The 19,548-nt window shown below is 41.2% G+C and overlaps 1 protein-coding gene across 1 annotated transcript in view; it reads right to left on the bottom strand.

The window, feature by feature from the left end:
* LOC124607255 (palmitoyl-protein thioesterase 1) overlaps positions 1-8,853 on the bottom strand; it is a 48,851-nt gene extending 39,998 nt beyond the window's left edge. The window contains exons 1-3 of the mRNA XM_047139530.1: positions 8,692-8,853; positions 8,493-8,602; positions 8,281-8,408 (exon numbers count right to left, since the gene is read on the bottom strand). Of these exons, the coding sequence (XP_046995486.1) occupies positions 8,281-8,408; positions 8,493-8,602; positions 8,692-8,821 (368 nt within the window). The 5' untranslated portion in view covers positions 8,822-8,853. The remainder of the gene's footprint in view (positions 1-8,280; positions 8,409-8,492; positions 8,603-8,691) is intronic.
* Positions 8,854-19,548: the final 10,695 nt, after the last annotated feature.

Below are 19,548 nucleotides of genomic sequence, written 5' to 3'. Positions count from 1 at the left end.
TACAAGGGTAGCGGAGTACGTGTGGAGTGCACATGTGGGTTTTTTAGGTTAGAGAATTCCTCTCTAGCCCCGAAAAGACGCCTCCTGAGACGCGGCAAGGTAGGAGTAGGCAAAATGCAACAGAGAATAACAATATTAATCTGCTAATAGTAAACATCAGGAGCATCTATAGAAAGGTCCCAGAACTGCTCTCATTAATAAACAGTCACAATGCCCACATAGTACTAGGGACAGAAAGTTGGCTGAAACCAGATGTAAACAGTAATGAAATTCTAAACTCAGATTGGAATGTATACCGCAGAGACAGGCTGGACAGTGAAGGGGGAGGCATGTTTATAGCGATAAGAAGTGCAATAGTATCAAAGGAAATTGACGGAGATCCGAAATGTGAAATAATTTGGGTGAAGGTCACGGTTAAAGCAGGCTCAGACATGGTAATTGGATGTCTCTATAGGCCCCCTGGCTCAACAGCTGTTGTGGCTGAGCACCTGAAGAATAATTTGGAAAACATTTTGAGTAGATTTCCCCACCATGTTACAGCTCTGGGTGGAGATTTTAATTTGCTGGATATAGAGTGGGAGACTCAAATGTTCATAACGGGTGGCAGGGACAAAGAATCCAGTGAATTTTTTTTAAAGTGCTTCATCTGAAAACTACCTTGAGCAGTTAAACAGAGAACCGACTTGTGGCGATAACACATTACACCTTCTGGTGACAAACAGACCTTAACTATTTGAAACAGTTAACGCAGAACAGGGAATCAGCGATCATAAAGCGGTTACTGCATCGATGATTTCAGCCGTAAATAGAAATATTAAAAAAGGTAGAAAGATTTTTCTGTTTAGCAAAAGTGACAAAAAGCAGATTTCAGAGTACTTGATGGCTCAACACAAAAGTTTTGTCTCAAGTACAGATAGTGTTGAGGATCAATGGACAAAGTTCAAAACCATCATACAATATGTGTTAGATGAGTATGTGCCAAGCAAGATCGTAAGAGATGGAAAAGAGCCACCATGGTACAACAACCGGGTTAGAAAACTGCTGCGGAAGCAAAGGGAACTTCACAGCAAACATAAACATAGCCAAAGCCTTGCAGACAAACAAAAATTACGCGAAGCGAAATGTAGTGTGAGGAGGGCTATGCGAGAGGCATTCAATGAATTCGAAAGTAAAGTTCTATGTACTGACTTAGCAGAAAATCCTAAGAAATTTTGGTCTTATGTCAAAGTGGTAGGTGGATCAAAACAAAATGTCCAGACACTCTGTGACCAAAATGGTACTGAAACAGAGGGTGACAGACTAAAGGCTGAAATACTAAATGTCTTTTTCCAAAGCTGTTTCACAGAGGAAGACTGCACTGTAGTTCCTTCTCTAGATTGTTGCACAGATGACAAAATGGTAGATATCGAAATAGACGACAGAGAGATAGAGAAACAATTAAAATCGCTCAAAAGAGGAAAGGCCGCTGGACCTGATGGGACACCAGTTCAATTTTACATAGAGTATGTGAATGAACTTGCCCCCCTTCTTGCAGCGGTGTACCGTAGGTCTCTAGAAGAGCGTAGCGTTCCAAAGGATTGGAAAAGGGCACATGTCATCCCCGTTTTCAAGAAGGGACGTTGAACAGATGTGCAGAACTATAGACCTATATCTCTAACGTCGATCAGTTCTAGAATTATGGAACACGTATTATGTTTGAGTATAATGACTTTTCTGGAGACTAGAAATCTACTCTGTAGGGATCAGCATGGGTTTTGAAAAAGACGATCGTGTGAAACCTAGCTGGCGCTATTCGTCCACGAGACTCAGAGGGCCATAGACACGGGTTCCCAGGTAGATGCCGTGTTTCTTGACTTCCGCAAGGCGTTTGATACAGTCTCCGACAGTTGTTTAATGAACAAAGTAAGAGCATATGGACTATCAGACCAATTGTGGGATTGGATTGAACAGTTCCTAGATAACAGAACACATCATGTCATTCTCAATGGAGAGAATTCTTCCGAAGTAAGAGTGATTTCAGGTGTGCCACAGGGGAGTGTGATAGGACCGTTGCTATTCACAATATACATAAATGACCTTGTGGATGACATTGGAAGTTCACTGAGGATTTTTGCGGGTGATGCTGTGGTATATCGAGAGGTTGTAACCATGGAAAATTGTACTGAAATGCAGGAGGATCTGCAGCAAATTGACGCATGGTGCAGGGAATGGCAATTGAATCAATGTAGACAAGTGTAATGTGCTGTGAATACATAGAAAGAAAGATCCCTTATCATTTAGCTACAATATAGCAGGTCAGCAAACGGAAGCAGTTAATTCCATAAATTATCCGGGAGTACGCATTAGGTGTGATTTAAAATGGAATGATCATATAAAGTTGATCGTCGGTAAAGCAGATGCCAGACAGATTCATTGGAAGAATCCTAAGGAAATGCAATCCGAAAACAAAGGAGGTACGTTACAGTACGCTTGTTCACCCACTGCTTGAATACTGCTCAGCAGTGTGGGATCCGTACCAGATAGGGTTGATAGAAGATATAGAGAAGATCCAACAGAGAGCAGCGTGCTTCGTTACAGGGTCATTTAGTAATCGTGAAAGCATTATGGAGATGATAGATAAACTCCAGTGGAAGACTCTGCAGGAGAGACGCTCAGTAGCTTGGTACGGGCTTCTGTTGAAGTTTCGAGAACACACTTTCTCTGAGGAGTCAAGCAGTATATTGCTCCCTCCTACGTTTATCTCGCGGAGAGACCATGAGGATAAAATCAGAGAGATTAGAGCCCACACAGAGGCATACCGACAATCCTCCTTTCCACGAACAATATGAGACTGGAATAGAAGGGAGAACCGATAGAGGTACTCAAGGTATCCTCCATCACACACCGTCAGGTGGCTTGCCGAGTATGGATGTAGATGTATATTAGATTTTTGCGAAAATTGTGACAATGTCATTAAATTTTAACCCAACAGTACAAAATAGTAGCTACCTTTATTTATCGACCATAGAAAATTATGGCTAAGCATTCTGATTCACTATTGACAACCGACTCACTATTTGTTGCATTCAGTTCCCATTGTTCAGCACATGAGTTGTTACCAACATCAGCACAACAGCTGCCAACACCATAAGTGCACTTTTCCTGATTACAGTGACTGATCGCCAGCAGCATAGTGAATGATATTAAATCTTTTATTTAACTTTATGTGTATTAGAAATAAACCTCCTTGCACACTATTGCATCATCTGCAATAACCTCATAAGGCTACAGGTGTTATCCACCAGGCCATCTCCCTGTATTTATGCATTACATGCCATGAACAGTAGTCACATTATGAAACTACCTAAAGGTGCACCAGACATCACCTTCGATTCTCACAGTGCCTGGGTTCTGTTCACCAGAAGTCCTCAATCCGATGGCATTTCTGTGCAGATATTCCACATGTATGTATTTTGTTGACTACACGACAGTGTGCAACTGTGGCAAAGGTTTTCTAAATGTCAAGAAACACAGTACGAACATGAGCTCCACAACCTAAGGTTTCTGGATTTCAACCATGAACAGCACAACTTGGGTTTCACATATCTGGTGATGGTGGGAACAGTGACTATGTGGTATTTATTTGTCCTTGAATTTGGAATTTAAGCTGTACTAAGAGGTTGGAATAAAGAAGTCATTTTGCTATTGCACAAAAACATTCACAATATATATATATTGTAAGAATGTTGTTGGGTATGTCACTTACTGGTAAAAAGATTGTAAAGATGACATGTTATGTTGTAAAAGGAAACAACGAAAAGACACTTACACATTACCTTTCAGCCACAGTCTTCATCAGAAATGCACACGCATTCACTCACACAATCAAGCACGCCTCATGCACCTCCGACATGGGTCCAAGTTGACAGAGATGGCTAATGTGTAAATGTCTTTTCATTGTGCCTGTCTGTAACTTAATGTGTCATCTTTAAAGTAAGAAGCAATCTATCTTATCCTTACATTGCTGAGATACCAACCTTGACTTTCCATTATCTGAATACACACATTCATTATCTAAACCCCTTTAGTATGTTTCTCACATTTTCACTGGTGCAGTATAACAATTTTTAGATGTCTAAAAGCCACTACTTTAATCTTCTTTGAAAGAACCTGTCTTTCACTGAAACTGAAACTGAGCCAGTAGGCCTCATTTCACCTATTTTGGGGAAACCTGTTTTGTACGACGTCAGCAGGAGGCAAACACAACAGGATAGGGGTCTATTAAACATCAGCAGTTCAAATGTACAGTGAACGCTGGTACCCCTTGGGGTAATGGCAGCAAGGGGCAGGAAATGACACCAGGTGCACTCTGTGTATGCCTGGAGGCCTCATTCAACATGTGGAAGAGGCTATTCCGGCAGCCACTGAGGGAACAGGGTGCAACCAACTGCAGATTGTGGCACACAATGGAGCAAATGATGCCTGTCATCTCGGGTACAAGGTCATTCTTGGGTCATTCCAGCGAGTGGCAGAGTCAATTGAGAAGGCCAACCTAGTGCGAGGAGTTTCAACAAATCTCACAATTTGCAGCACTGTCCCCTGAATTGACTGTACCCTTTGGTTCTGCACCGAGTGTAAGGACTGAACCAGAAACGTCAAAGGTTCTGGGATAAGCTCGGCTGCGACTTCCTGGACTTGCAACACAGGGTTGAGAACTGTAGAGTCCCCCTAAATAGGCGAGGTGTGCACTATACATAAGAGGCTGCTACTAAGGTAGCTGATTATGCATGGGGTGCACACAAGAGTTTTTTAGATTAGGCAACTCTCCATACAATCCAGATGATAATAATACTAAGGGTAAACTGCTGAACTATTGACAACAAATGGCCAGAGTTCGAAGGGCTCATGAAAAACAGTGAAGCTCACATTCTACTAGCTTAGGAAGCTGGTTGAAATCAGAAATTGACAGCAGTGAGATTTTTGGGAAAAATTGGGTGTGTATCGAAATATAGGTAAATGGGAGGTTGGGGTGATGTATTTGTTGCAGTAGACAAGAAACTGAAATCCATCAAGACAGAAATTGAAGCTGCAAGTGAGATAGTTTGGGCAACACTCAGTATGAGGGGTAGGCACAAAATTATAATTGGATCTTTCTATCACCCACCAGACTCATCCCCTGATGTAACCGAAAACTTTAGAGAAAACCTCAGTTCACTTGTACATAAGTTCCCCACTCATGCTACAATCATCGGTGGAGACTTTAACCATCCAAGAATTAATTGAGAGAATCACAGTTTTGTTAGTGGTGGGCGTGATGAGACATCCTGTGGAACATTACTAAATGCCATCTCTGAAAACAACCTAGAACAGATAGCTAGGAACCCCACTCACAATGGAAATATATTGGATCTACCGGCAACAAATAGACCTGATCTTTTTGAGGACGTCCACACTGAAACTGGTATCAGTGACCAAGACATGGTTGTGGCAACAATGATTATCAAAGTATAAAAGACAGCTAAACTAAGCAGAAAGATATACATGTTCAGTAAACTAGATAAAACATCAGCAATGTCAAATCTCGAGTGAGGAACTTGAAGCTTTCAACAAACGGCAGGAGCATGGACAGGAAATTTAAAAGAATAGTTGACCATGCACTGGATAGATATGTACCAATGTATAATTTATTTATTTATTTACATGTCAAGTTCCATAGGACCAAATTGAGGAGCAACTCTCCAAGTTCATGGAATGTGTCAGTACATGAAATTACAACATAAAAGTAATAACTGATAAAAATAAAATGTTTATGAACCCGAATAAAGTCAATCCATAAGTTTAAGTAAACGCAATCAACGATACAACAAGAATCTGCTTAATTTTTCAAGTAACTCCTTGACAGAATAGGAGTGACCCATCAGGAAATTCATCAGTTTCGATTTGAAAGCGCATGGATTACTGCTAAGATTTTTGAATTCCAGTGGTAGTTTATTGAAAATGGATGCAGCAGTTTACTGCACATCTTTCTGCACAAGAGTTAAGGAAGTCCGATCCAAATGCTAGTTTGACTGAGAGAGTGGGAGGGGGAGGGAGAGAGGGGGGGAGAGAGAGAGAGAGAGAGAGAGAGAGAGAGAGAGAGAGAGAGAGAGAGAGAGAGAGAGAGAGAGAGAGAGAGAGAGGCCAATGTTAAAAGACCCAGCCTTATGAACAGGGGTCGACAAGAGGTTCGTGAACTTACACCACTTATTGCCTGAACCGCCCGTTTCTGAGCCAAAAATATCCTTTTAGAATGGGAAGAGTTACCCCAAAATATAATACCATACGACATAAGCGAATGAAAATAATCAAAGCAGACTAATTTTCGTGTCGAACAATCACTCACTTCAGATACCGTTCAAATAGTAAAAATGCCAAAATTAAGTCTTTGAACAAGATCCTAAATGTGGGCTTTCCACAACACTTTACAATCTATCTGAACACCTAGAAATTGTTACAAACTGTACAAACTGAGTCTTACTGTCGTTTTGTGTTAGTTTATTTTCTACAAGCCATGACGTTATGTTGTGAACTGCACTATTTGAAACCGAGCAAATGTTGCACACAACATCCCTTACTACCAAGCTAGTGCCATCAGCAAACACAAATATTTTAGAGTTACCCGTAATACTAAGAGGACATATCCTTTATATAAATAAGGAACAGGAGTGGCCCCAACACTGAACCCTGAGGCACCCTCCACTTGACGATACCCCACTCACACCCCACATCACAGCCATTCTCAACATTGTGAATATCGACCTTTTGCTGCCTGTTTCTAAAATAAGAGATGAACCAATTGTGAGCTACTCCCCGTATTTCGTAATGGTCCAACTTCTGGAGCAATATTTTGGGATCAACACAATCAAACACCTTATTAAAATCAAAAAATATGTATAGAGTTCGAACCTTTTTCAGTTGTTATACAACTTCTAAAGCCGAAATGTACATTTGATAGCTAATTGTGTGATATAAAATGATCAATTATCCTTACATACACAGCCTTTTCAATGCCTTTAGCAAACACTGATGGCTAGAAATAGGTCTAAAATTGTCTACATTATCCGTTTCTCCCTTTTTATAAAATGGCTTTACTACTGAGTACATCAATTGTTCAGGAAACTGACCATTCCTAAAGGAAAAATTACAAATACGACTAAATACAGAGCTAACATGTGCAGCACAGTACTTTAACATTCCGCTAGGCACATAATCATATCCATGAGAGTCCTTAGTCTTCAGTGATTTAATTAGGCCTATTGGCTCAATCTCCTCCTTGTTTCTATCACAGAGGAGTATTTCTGTCATCAATCTCAGAAAGGCATTTGCCAAGAGAGTTATATGATACCCTGTAAAAACTAAATTTTTATTTAATTTACCTGTAATGCTCAGAAAGTGCCTGTGTATCTTGGTTGTTCATCATATAATCATATATTATACTGCAGTGATGTACCACATAAAAAATTTACCTCTTTGTACTCCCCAATGCTCACCATGAAAAGCATCTCCAGAAGCATTTACACCTACATTTTGAGGCAGTTTCGAGATACATTTAACAAACAAGAGCTATTGGGTAAATATTTAGCTCATGTCATAACTTTGAAGTTGTCCTGTGGGATCAAATTGTCCATCATTTTTTGGGCATTCATCCATGATATTCTTAATTCTTCTTCTGATATTTCGAATGACAATTTTTCAACTACTCTCAAGGTGAGTCACTTACAAGATTTATACATCACTTTACACTTTGAAATGGCTGAAAGGTTGTCAACTGGGATATTGGAACAAGGATTAAAAATATCCTGGGGGCAGGCCAGAAAAATGACAGTATACAGGCCATAGTTGTTAAACACCAGTAATGTTGTCAACTATTCTACTTTATATTCCAGTTAGGTAACATGGTTATTTGACTGTAGTAAATTGGGTTTTATTTTGAACTTATTTACTCATGCATAGCACATTTAAAGAGCAAGAATTAGGAATTCCTAGCACCAATGCACTTATGATGAGTCATTCTGTTATAACTTGTGGGATTCTTTTACTTCTCTTCATTTTAATAATGATCCAATTCAATTTGAATTTTCTTTTCTATCCTGTAAAGTTAAGAGTATGTGAACAATATTACATTACACATTGCAATGCGGAAGTGACTCATACAGAAATATTTCCGAATCGTTCAAAGTGTGTTACGTACTAGAACATTATTTAAACGAGTTTTTTGCCATCAAAATTGTATAACTTAGCTCTTGGTGAGATATAACTTACAAAAACTGCGCTCCTTGAGAAAAACCTATCGCATTGTATCCGTCTGCTAGCTTACTGTCATTTGCTAGCTGACTGCACACTTCTTCAATTTGTACATTTGCATTTAAAAAGAATCCGTTTTCCGTGTCCTAGAGATAAAACGTTCATTTTAATAATGTCGTGAAGTACCATCTGTTTACAAAAAGGGGTCAAATATACAAGCCGTAACATACCTCAATTATATTGGCACCAATTTTGATACTCTTCACATAGACACCTGGAAACGTGTCTTCGATTACTAATTTTATTCTCCCTAAGCTAATTGGGTTACAGCAGCTGTCACCTGGAAAAAAATTACAAAAGAAGAGAAACGTCAATTTATACAAATATCTTAATTTTGCTCGATAATAATAGCTGAAAATTTATTCTCACCCATTCCATGCCACATTACAATTGGTTTTATTGTTGTACCAGACACAATGTTGCAAGACGCTACTATTACTAGTATTAGCAACATATTTAAAATTCGCGTCACTGTGGCTTTCAAAAACAAAACAAACATTTAACGCAGGTTGCTTCACACCAATGATGTAACTAAATTACATACACTCGCAAAGATAATAAAGTCGTATGAGATCGGTCCTCATGCAACGACTTATTTGCCCAAGTATCTCGTCACATACCATCTGCGCAGAAACTTGTTCGGATTGTAGTCGTGCGTTCTGGCACAGTTAACTTAGAGAATCCAGTTTGAGTGTTTGTTTTTCTTTCTAACAATTTAATTTGAGCTTGTCCATTCACTATTAAGTTCATATTTCCGGCAAGTAGGGTAAATCTTAAGTTGTTTGATTTACAAACTTTCGCAATAGTCGTTGGTTTACATACAGTTTGCGTATGGTAAAATGTCATTCTGTTGTGATTAATTAATGGATACTGCTGTAAAGTGAGTGCGAAGTTCTTATTGGATGCGAAAGTAAACAACTTTTTACGTCATATCATACACATTAAGCGGGTCTAGTGCAGCAGGGGATACAACCCGTCGGCTTTGAACAATGACGTCATTCCTTAGTCATAGATCTTAATGTCTTCACTTCGAGGCATAGATAATAAAGCAGTTCTGTGTTCTAATAAGCTTTTGCTGTTATGTTTCAATTTCGTTTTTTTACTGATTGCTTAATAAAGTAGGATCAGTTTATTCTATCTCGTGAGATTTTTTTAAAAAAAGCCAAAAAACACTTATCAGCTACTGAAGGCAGCTACAACACTAGAAGAATCGCTTCTCGGCTTTTGACAAGATATTGCTTAATAAAGTAGGATCAGTTTATTCTATCTCGTGAGATTTTTTTTTAAAAGCCAAAAAAACACTATTGCTTAATAAAGTAGGATCAGTTTATTCTATCTCGTGAAATTTTTTTTTTAAAAAGCCAAAAAACACTTATTAGCTACTGAAGGGAGCTACAACACTAAGAAGAATCGCTTCTCGGTTTTTGACAAGATATTGCTTAATAAAGTAGGATCAGTTTATTCTATCTCGTGAGATTTTTTTTTAAAAAAGCCAAAAAACACTATTGCTTAATAAAGTAGGATCAGTTTATTCTATCTCGTGAGATTTTTTTTAAAAAAGCCAAAAAAACACTATTGCTTAATAAAGTAGGATCAGTTTATTCTATCTCGTGAGATTTTTTTTTTAAAGCCAAAAAAACACTATTGCTTAATAAAGTAGGATCAGTTTATTCTATCTCGTGAGATTTTTTTTAAAAAAGTCAAAAAACACTTATTACGTACTGAAGGGAGCTAGAACATTAAGAACAATCGCTTCTCGGCTTTTGACAAGATATTGCTTAATAAAGTAGGATCAGTTTATTCTATCTCGTGAGATTTTTTTTTAAAAGCCAAAAAAACACTATTGCTTAATAAAGTAGGATCAGTTTATTCTATCTCGTGAAATTTTTTTTTTAAAAAGCCAAAAAACACTTATTAGCTACTGAAGAGAGCTACAACACTAAGAAGAATCGCTTCTCGGTTTTTGACAAGATATTGCTTAATAAAGTAGGATCAGTTTATTCTATCTCGTGAGATTTTTTTTTAAAAAGCCAAAAAAACACTATTGCTTAATAAAGTAGGATCAGTTTATTCTATCTCGTGAGATTTTTTTTAAAAAAGCCAAAAAAACACTATTGCTTAATAAAGTAGGATCAGTTTATTCTATCTCGTGAGATTTTTTTTTTAAAGCCAAAAAAACACTATTGCTTAATAAAGTAGGATCAGTTTATTCTATCCCGTGAGATTTTTTTTAAAAAAGTCAAAAAACACTTATTACGTACTGAAGGGAGCTAGAACATTAAGAACAATCGCTTCTCGGCTTTTGACAAGATATTGCTTAATAAAGTAGGATCAGTTTATTCTATCTCGAGAGATTTTTTTTTTTAAAAAAGTCAAAAAACACTTATGCTTTTGACAAGATCAATGTTTATCTCTCGCATTCCTTTGTTTCTCAACATTCTCCTCAGCTCTTTCATCTCTGTAATACATGCTCTCTGGCGACTTGTGACGTCATTGTTCAAAGCCGATGGGTTGTATCCCTTGCTGCACTAGTCCCCATTAAGCTGTAACCTGTGGGCCTCATTTTTGATGCTCGTAAATAACGAAAATTCGTGTAATGTAAACAGTGTTAAGAAATTTAATTTCATTTTAAGTGTTACAATGCCGGATAAGTGTTGATGTTGCCAAAGGATAGCGAAAAAGGGAGTGGTATGTGTAAACTAGGGGATACTGAAGAACGGGATACAACTGCTTTGAACAATGACATCACAAGTTACCACAGATGATGCATTGCAAATATTTAAAAGCATGGACGGATGTTGAGAAACTAATTATTGTAGTATAGAGAAAGAAGATCGCGGACATGCATCATATGCCATGTACATCCACATTTCAAACATAACGTGACGTACATCGCTTTTTTCACAGTATAAAACTCTAGTACGTTACAATGGCGTGGAGTACCGAAGTTGACACTTTACAAATTTTATGTTTGTCGACTTTTCGCTAGTGCTAGTATCAACTGAAGAATAGGATTCTAGTAGTAGAGAAGGCGAAAAAAGCGACAAAGGTAAAATTTGTATCCTGTACTTCAGTTGACCTATATAGGTCAAATGAGGAGTAGGATACTAGTACTAGCGAAGGCGAAAAAAGCGACAAACCTAAAGTTTGCACCACATATTTCAGGTGACATATATAGATCAGCTGAAGAATAGGATACTAGTTCTAGTGAAGGTGGCAAAAGCGACAAACGTTTTTAAATTTGTATTCTGTATTACAGCTGACATTTACAGGTCAACTGAAGAATAGAATACAACTTTCATTGTTCAACTGAGGTACAGGATGCCACTGCTGCTTATGTCGCTTTTTTTCTTTCGCTAGTACTAGTATCCTATTCTTTGGTTATAGATTGCGTTGACATGCACAATCGTAAGCCTCGATGCAGTAGTTCTGTTGTGCCGGACTGAAGTTAGAGTTATATAAAGCTAACTGTTCTAACTGTGAGTTAACGTCTCTGATGTAGAATAAACACTGAATAACGATGTAAGTCACTGTACTGTTAAGTGGCTCCGTTGGCGTCGATGTGAACTACACTGGCTAGTAGCTGGAACTGTCGCTGCAGACGGCGCCTCTATAAGCGGTTGAGTTTCAAGATCTGGTGGCGCCCCATTGCAGGAGCGTTTGTGGACAGCCCCTGCACTTGTGCTGCCAATTTCGGAGTCTTCGAGGATGATGGTACCTCGTGTGATATCGATTGTGTAACAATAGCCCACCTATTATGATGCCCTCACGACCGAGGTGGAGCTACTACGCGCGCTGGTCAGCACATTATTGTCACAGAACAGTTCTGCGGACGATCCTAAGCGCTGTCACAGACTTTCTAGGAGTCGGTCTGCCAGTAGTACCACGTCAACTCATAGAGAACGGCTGGTGTGCTGGCACCATCGTCGTTTCAGAGAAAGCAAGGAAACGTATCCCCACCCCCTGCAGTTATGCTAAATGCCCAAAACTGGCAGTTCTATAAGTACCTGGCAGCTTGTCATCGAAGTGACTGTTTATTAATGACCACAATTCTGGTTTGAAATTTCTTGTTGATACTGGATCTGACTTGAGAATTCTCGCAAGATTTTGGAGGTATCGCTGCAGGCCATCCACTATACTCTGCCTAACGACACACAACAACTCCAGCATAGCTACACTACTGGCCATTAAAATTGCTACACCAAGAAGAAATGCAGATGATAAATGGGTATTCACTGGACAAATATATTATACTAGAACTGACATGTGATTACATTTTCACGCAATTTGGGTGCATAGATCCTGAGAAATCAGTGCCCAGAACCACCACCTCTGGGCGTAATAACGGCCTTGATACGCCTGGGCATTGAGTCTAACAGAGCTTGGATGGCGTGTACAGGTACAGCTGCCCATGCAGCTTCAACACGATACCACAGTTCACCAAGAGTAGTGACAGTTGATCGGCCACCATTGACCAGACGTTTTCAATTGGTGAGAGATCTGGAGAATGTGCTGGCCAGGGCAGCAGTCGAACATTTTCTGTATCCAGAAAGTCCCGTACAGAACCTGCAACATGCGGTCGTGCATTATCCTGCTGAAATGTAGGGTTTCGCAGGGATCGAATGAAGGGTAGAGGCACGGGTCGTAACACATCTGAAATGTAACGTCCACTGTTCATAGTGCCGTCAATGCGAACAAGAGGTGACCGAAACTTGTAACCAGTGACACCCCATACCATCATGCTGGGTGATACGCCAGTGTGGCGATGACGAATACACGCTTCCAATGTGCGTTCACCGCGATGTCATCAAACACGGATGTGACCAATGCTGTAAAAAGAACCTGGATTCATCCGAAAAAATGACGTTTTGCCATTCGTGGACCTAGGTTCGTCTTTGAGTACACCATCGCAGGCGCTCCTGCCTGTGATGCAGCGTCAAGGGTAACCGCAACCATGGTCTTCGAGCTGATAGTCCATGCTGCTGCAAACGTCGTCGAACTGTTCGTGCAGATGGTTGTTGTCGTGCAAACGTCCCCATCTGTTGACTCAGAGATCGAGACGTGGCTGCACAAACCGTTACAGCCATGCGGATAAGATGCCTGTCATCTCGACTGCTAGTGATACGAGGCCTTTGGGATCCAGCACGGCGTTCCGTACTACCCTCCTGAACCCACCGATTCCATATTCTGCTAACAGTCATTGGATCTCGACCAACGCGAGCAGCAGTGTCGCGATACCATAAACCGCAATCGCGATAGGCTACAATCCGACCTTTATCAAAGTCGGAAACGTGATGGTACTCATTTCTCCTCCTTACACGAGGCATCACATCAACGTTTCACCAGGCAACACTGGTCAACTGCTGTTTGTGTATGAGAAATCGGTTGGAAAGTTTCCTCATGTCAGCACGTTGTAGGTGTCGCCACTGGCGCCAACCTTGTGTGAATGCTCTGAAAAGCTAATCATTTGCATATCACAGCATCTTCTTCCTGTCGGTTAAATTTTGCGTCCGTAGCATGTCATCTTCGTGGTGTAGCAATTTTAATGGCTAGTCGTGTATGTAGGTTTGAAGAATTTGGAACTGAATCTAGGACTACATCGCCAAGTCGGCTGGAACTTCACCATCGCAGACGTCCCAGAGGCGATCATTGGCGCTGATCTTTTGTCTCACATAACCTCTTGCCAGATGCGACAAACGCTCGGCTAGTTGACAGCGTCACCAGGCTTGCTGCCACTGCGTTCTACTGCGGAAAAGCTGCTGGGTTCTACTGCAGAAGCACCTGTCACAGTACGAAGCTAGTCCAGACAGAATATGGCGTGTACACTGCTCTGCAATTACCCGAATCCAACCAGGCTGCCAAGCGCTTCAAAACAGCTGTTACACAATATGGAACACCACGTAGAGACAACAGATGCCTTCCCATTTCTTGCAGGCCAGGTCATCTGGTGCCTGATCGACTCGCAATACTGAAAGCAAAGTTTAATACCATTTTGCGCGAAGACGTTATCAGACTGTCCAGCAGTTCATGGTCCCCCATTTTTCACCTTGTGACTAAAAACAATGGGATTTTGCGTATTTGCAGAGATTACCATACACTAAATGCGAGGACAGTACCTTATAGATAGCCCACACCATTGCTGTGAGATTACAACCACGTTCTGCAACGCAAAATCATCTTTAGCGTCCTAGATTGTACTAAGGCGTATGCGCAAGTACGACTGGCCGAGGTGGACATTCCGAAAACAACTACAATGACAGATTTTGGACATTTTGAGAGTATATTCATGACATTCAGCTTGAGGAATGCGGGGCAGATTTGGCAGAGATTTGTAGATTCGATCCTTCAAGGCCTTCCATTCTGCTACGCGTATCTAGAAGATGTGCTAGTGTTCTTGGCTGGCAAATAGCCATACCGCCAACACCTGCAAGACCTATTTAGTCGCCTTCAACATTATGGCATTGTTTTTAACACAGCAAAGTGTGTTTTCAGACTGCCAGAAGTCGCTTTTTGTGGACAAGATACCTTCACCTCGTCGTCTGCTTCTGACGGAAAAAGTAAATACAATAATGCACATGCCTAAGCTCTCTTCAGTCAAAGAATTATGCAGATTCTTAGGTTAAATTTTTACCACCATCACTTCCTGCACCCTACCAAATTTCTCGAACCATTGAAGGCAGCACTCGCAGAACCAAAGAGGAAAGGTAGCTGCTCGATAAAATTGAAAGAGGAAATGATACTGCTTTTGACAATGTCAAAGAGAATATGGCTGACGCAAAACTACTCGCACACTCGAAACTTGACGTGCCCTAAGCTTTGATCATCGACGCGAATCAGACAGCTATTGGCACAGCACTTCAACAGTACATAGAAGGCACTGAGCAGCCGCTAGTGTTCTTTTCAAGGAAGCTATCATTATCGCAAAGAAAAGTGCTTGTGACTGAGATTGTTAGCAATCTATGGACCCATTAAGTACTTCTGCCCACAGATCGAGATTCGTGTTTACTCTATTTCTAGATGATAATTCCTCGATCCATGTATTCAAACAGAACAGAACAGCGTAAGCGTAAGCTTCCGCGGCCGTTGTCTTCTTCAATAAAATTCTTCAGGGTATCAGACCGCATCGTCATAATTTAAAATGCGCCAACGTTTCGGCCAGCGTTGCAGCTAGCCTTCATCAGGGCCTTACGTTAACTGCTAAATGAACACACTTGGGGGTGCTGCCTTTTCTCGACGTGGAAGTTTATCGAAAACCTGATGGTAAACTTGGCCACAAAGTGTACAGGAAACCAACCAATACGGACAGGTACCTTCACGCCTCCTCCCACCATCACCCCACGCAGAAGAAGTCCGCCCTGCACACGCTAACGAAGAGAGCGTACAGGATAAGCGACGAAGAACATCTGAAGACAGAACTTGAACGTCTCAGGTCCATCTTCGGAACTAATGGCTATAGGAAGCAGATGATAGACAGCACCATGTCGACAAGGGAGAAGACTAATAGGGAAGAGAAGAAGGAGGCACAGAGCATTGCTGTGTTACCATATGTACAAGGGGTCACCGAACGTATTGGCAAAATTCTACGAAAAGCCGACATCAAACCAATTTTCCGAAGCAGAAACAAAATATCAGACATGCTCGGTTCTACCAAGGATGCAGTGACAAACTACACACAGCTGGCGTGTATGAAATTGGTTGTGCGTGTGGATTAGTCTACATAGGTGAGACGGGACGTCCGATTAGCACAAGGCTCTCGGAACATGAAAGATATATCCGCCTGAAACAACACACTAAGTCAGCAGTGGCGGAACACCGAGACGAGTGCGGGAAACCAATATTTTTTCAAGAAGCCCGCGTCCTGGCGAAACAGCCTCTCACTTTCAAAAGAAAGATTAGAGAGGCGATAGAAATAGCCAAAAGACCCGCCAACATGAATAGAGAGGACGGGTACAAGCTTCCGAGGTCTTGGCTGCCTGCAATAGCAGGGCTACGGAGCGGCGGCAGAGCCGTGGCGGCCCATGCAGACACGCGGAGAGCCGCAGTAGTGGTCGCGAGCACACAAAGCAATGGCACGCCGCAGCCGGCTTCTGGACAGCATGGAAACAGTGTGACGTCACAGCCATCACCTGTTCGCTATTCGTCCGTCTCCTCGAATGGGGTGGATTAATATAAAGACCAATAGAAAACACCTATTTCAGCCAATGACAGATAATAAAGGAAACACCAATAAAGCATACCTTTCACCCCTCCTCCTCCTCCTTTTACAGCCAATCAAGTAACGACACGGTTTTCTCGTGCAGCTATTTAAGGAACCAAGTGTGTTCATTTAGCAGTTAACGTTAGGCCCTGATGAAGGCTAGCTGCAACGCTGGCCGAAACGTTGGCGCATTTTAAATTATGACGATGCGGTCTGATACCCTGAAGAATTTTATTGAAGAGAACAGAACAGGTTGCTCACCACACCACTTCAACCATCTCGAGTTTATGCATCAGTTCTGCACAGATATTCGACACATATCTGGTATAGATAATATTGTAGCAAACTGCCTTTCATGTATCAGCAGTGTGACAAGCCATATAGATTTTATGGCAATGGTGCAGGTGCAGCAGACTGATGATGAACTTCACACTCTCATAGAAGACGCCAATTCATCACTCCAGTTGTAGTTGGCCGACATCTCTGGCACAGAGATGAAACTATAGTGCGATGTCTCCAAATGAAGACATCGTTTATTCCTTCCACTGGCATTCCACAGGCAAGCAGAGAAGCAAAATACCCTGTCATGTCCACGCCACTCTCAGTAAGTTCTCAGACATGACAACACGCTTCGCCCACATATATCTGGACATTGTGTGACTACTGCCGCCCTCAAACAGGAACAGATATCTGTTCACAATGATTGATCGGTATGCACAATGGTCAGAAGCAGTTCTTCTAGACAATAATACGGCTGAGAGTTTAGCCTCTGCATTTGCCTCTGCATGGTTAAAGAGATTTGGTTGTCCCCACTGACTGGGGACTACAATTCGAGTTTGAACTGTTCAGTCAACTCGCAGGTTCGAATCCTGCCTCGGGCATGGATGTGTGTGATGTCCTTAGGTTTAAGTAGGTCTAAGTTCTAGGAGACTGATGACCTCAGATGTTAAGTACCATAGTGCTCAGAGCCATTTGAACCATTTTTTTGTTGAATCAACTAGCCAAGTTTTGCAGCTATAGGTATCACAAGACCCCGAACTACCACGCAGTGAGTAATGAGGTGGTGAAGTTCTGGCACCATTCATGGAAAGCAGCAATCATGTATCACAACATGTCTTGGACAACTGCCTTGCCATTAGTTCTGTAAGGCCAGAGGACAACATGTCTTGGACAACTGCCTTGCCATTAGTTTTGTAAGGCCTGAGGACAACATACAAACCGGACACTAATTCCTCAACCAGAGAGCTGATACATAGAGGAACATTGCGTCTCCCCAGCGAATCTGTTGATACAAACACGCTAAATATCAATGAGGACCAACTGAAATTCTTGCTCGAGCTTCATGAACACGTTGCATAAGTCCATCCATCGCATGCTTCTCGACATGACACGCCTTATTGTATGTACCCCATGATATGGAGATGTGCATGCACATCATGCTATGCATTGAAGGAGTGAAACGACCATTACAGCCACCTTACACTGGTCCACATTGTGGAATACATCGAGGTCCACACTCCTTGGATATTTTATGGAATGGCAAAGAGTCTACAGTCTTAGTAGGGTGATGCCAACAATACTCCATGAGGCACCACTGTCCACAGACAATCATGGACAGCTGTTAGATTGTGCATTCATCAGCACTGCTCGGTAGTCGTCTTAAGGCTTTTATACCATATCTGTGACTCGTTCAGTCATTGCTTAAGCTTCAGTGTGGATGCGACCAGTAGCAAATTGTGGCATGTGGATTGAAATGCTCAATGTTATCAAAAGTGATGATTTTTACTGACTGTTAGAATTAATTATAATTCTTGACCTCTTAACAATTGATGTTATCACTTGAAACAGTCATCATAGTATCCCTGGAGGAATTATTTAATGAGATTAGCTGTATGGAAAGTTTGTTGGAAAAATAAGGAGAGACTGTGAACTAATGTAGCAGGCCAGGAGTAATACAGGGTCGTTATACCCCATACCCAATAGAGTTTGTTGAGAACTTCAAAGAGTGGTTTACAACTACACCACTACCCAATCAACAGAAAACCTGCAGGTGCGAACAACACCTTATGGGAGAAACAAAACTGGTGTGGTGGGACATTACAGGAAAATACTGAGTCTTACCCAGTGCTTGAGCAGATATTTTTGGCACAGCACTGTAGGTATAACCAACAACAATGTGCCAACTGCCAGAGGACAAGGCCTGACTGCAACGCTAATTATGGTAATTATGGAGCTTGTAGTCTCATTAGCATGTCTCCTAGATACCCTGTTTGAGCCAGAGGCACTTACAGCTGTGATATGCCATAGAGTACCTGACTGGGTGCATAGACAAATAATTACAGTCTTGATCTGGACGCAGCACCTCCATTCTAAAAGCTGTGCTAGGGTAGTTGGTTGTAACAGCATGTCAATACAATGAGGCCTGCAGTTGGATGCATGCATCTTCAGGCATACACCACAGGATTCTAACTGCTCAACTTGTGTCCCCTGAAGTTGATGTCCTTGCAGAAGATCATGCATGGCCATGGTTACATTTATGAAATAGTGGCTCAAATTATCTGGGAAGATGCTGGTTTGCCTTCCAGTAAAGACCACATAAATTCATTTTAAGGATGACATTAATTTGTTCAACATTGCAATTCTTACCACAGTTCTGTCAAAAATACAATCATGATATGTTGCACTATATTCTCCATGACTAACTGCTTAGTAAGTCACAAACTTAAATCGCTAATTACTATGTCAGCCACAGTAGTTCTTAATACAATTACTTCTTAATAACACCTTTAGCATATCTGAGTAGTGAATCAACTGCAGGTCATGCTATTAATAATTGTCATTTGGGACCTCGCACACACAATAGTTCACATTGATGGACACCACCTAACCCTGTCATATGCAATAGCGAAGTAGCTGTCTCGTACGTTTTGACCAATAAGCGACTTGGAAAATCAACACTACCATATTAGGTCATGTTAAGCTCAGCTGCCAATGGACTTCGTGGTAACACCAGTTCCCACCAGATCACT

This window comes from Schistocerca americana, chromosome 3, assembly GCF_021461395.2.
Source record: "Schistocerca americana isolate TAMUIC-IGC-003095 chromosome 3, iqSchAmer2.1, whole genome shotgun sequence".
NCBI lineage: Eukaryota > Metazoa > Arthropoda > Insecta > Orthoptera > Acrididae > Schistocerca > Schistocerca americana.
Note: the sequence above shows the minus strand (reverse complement) of the source record. Positions and strands in the feature narration are given on the sequence as shown.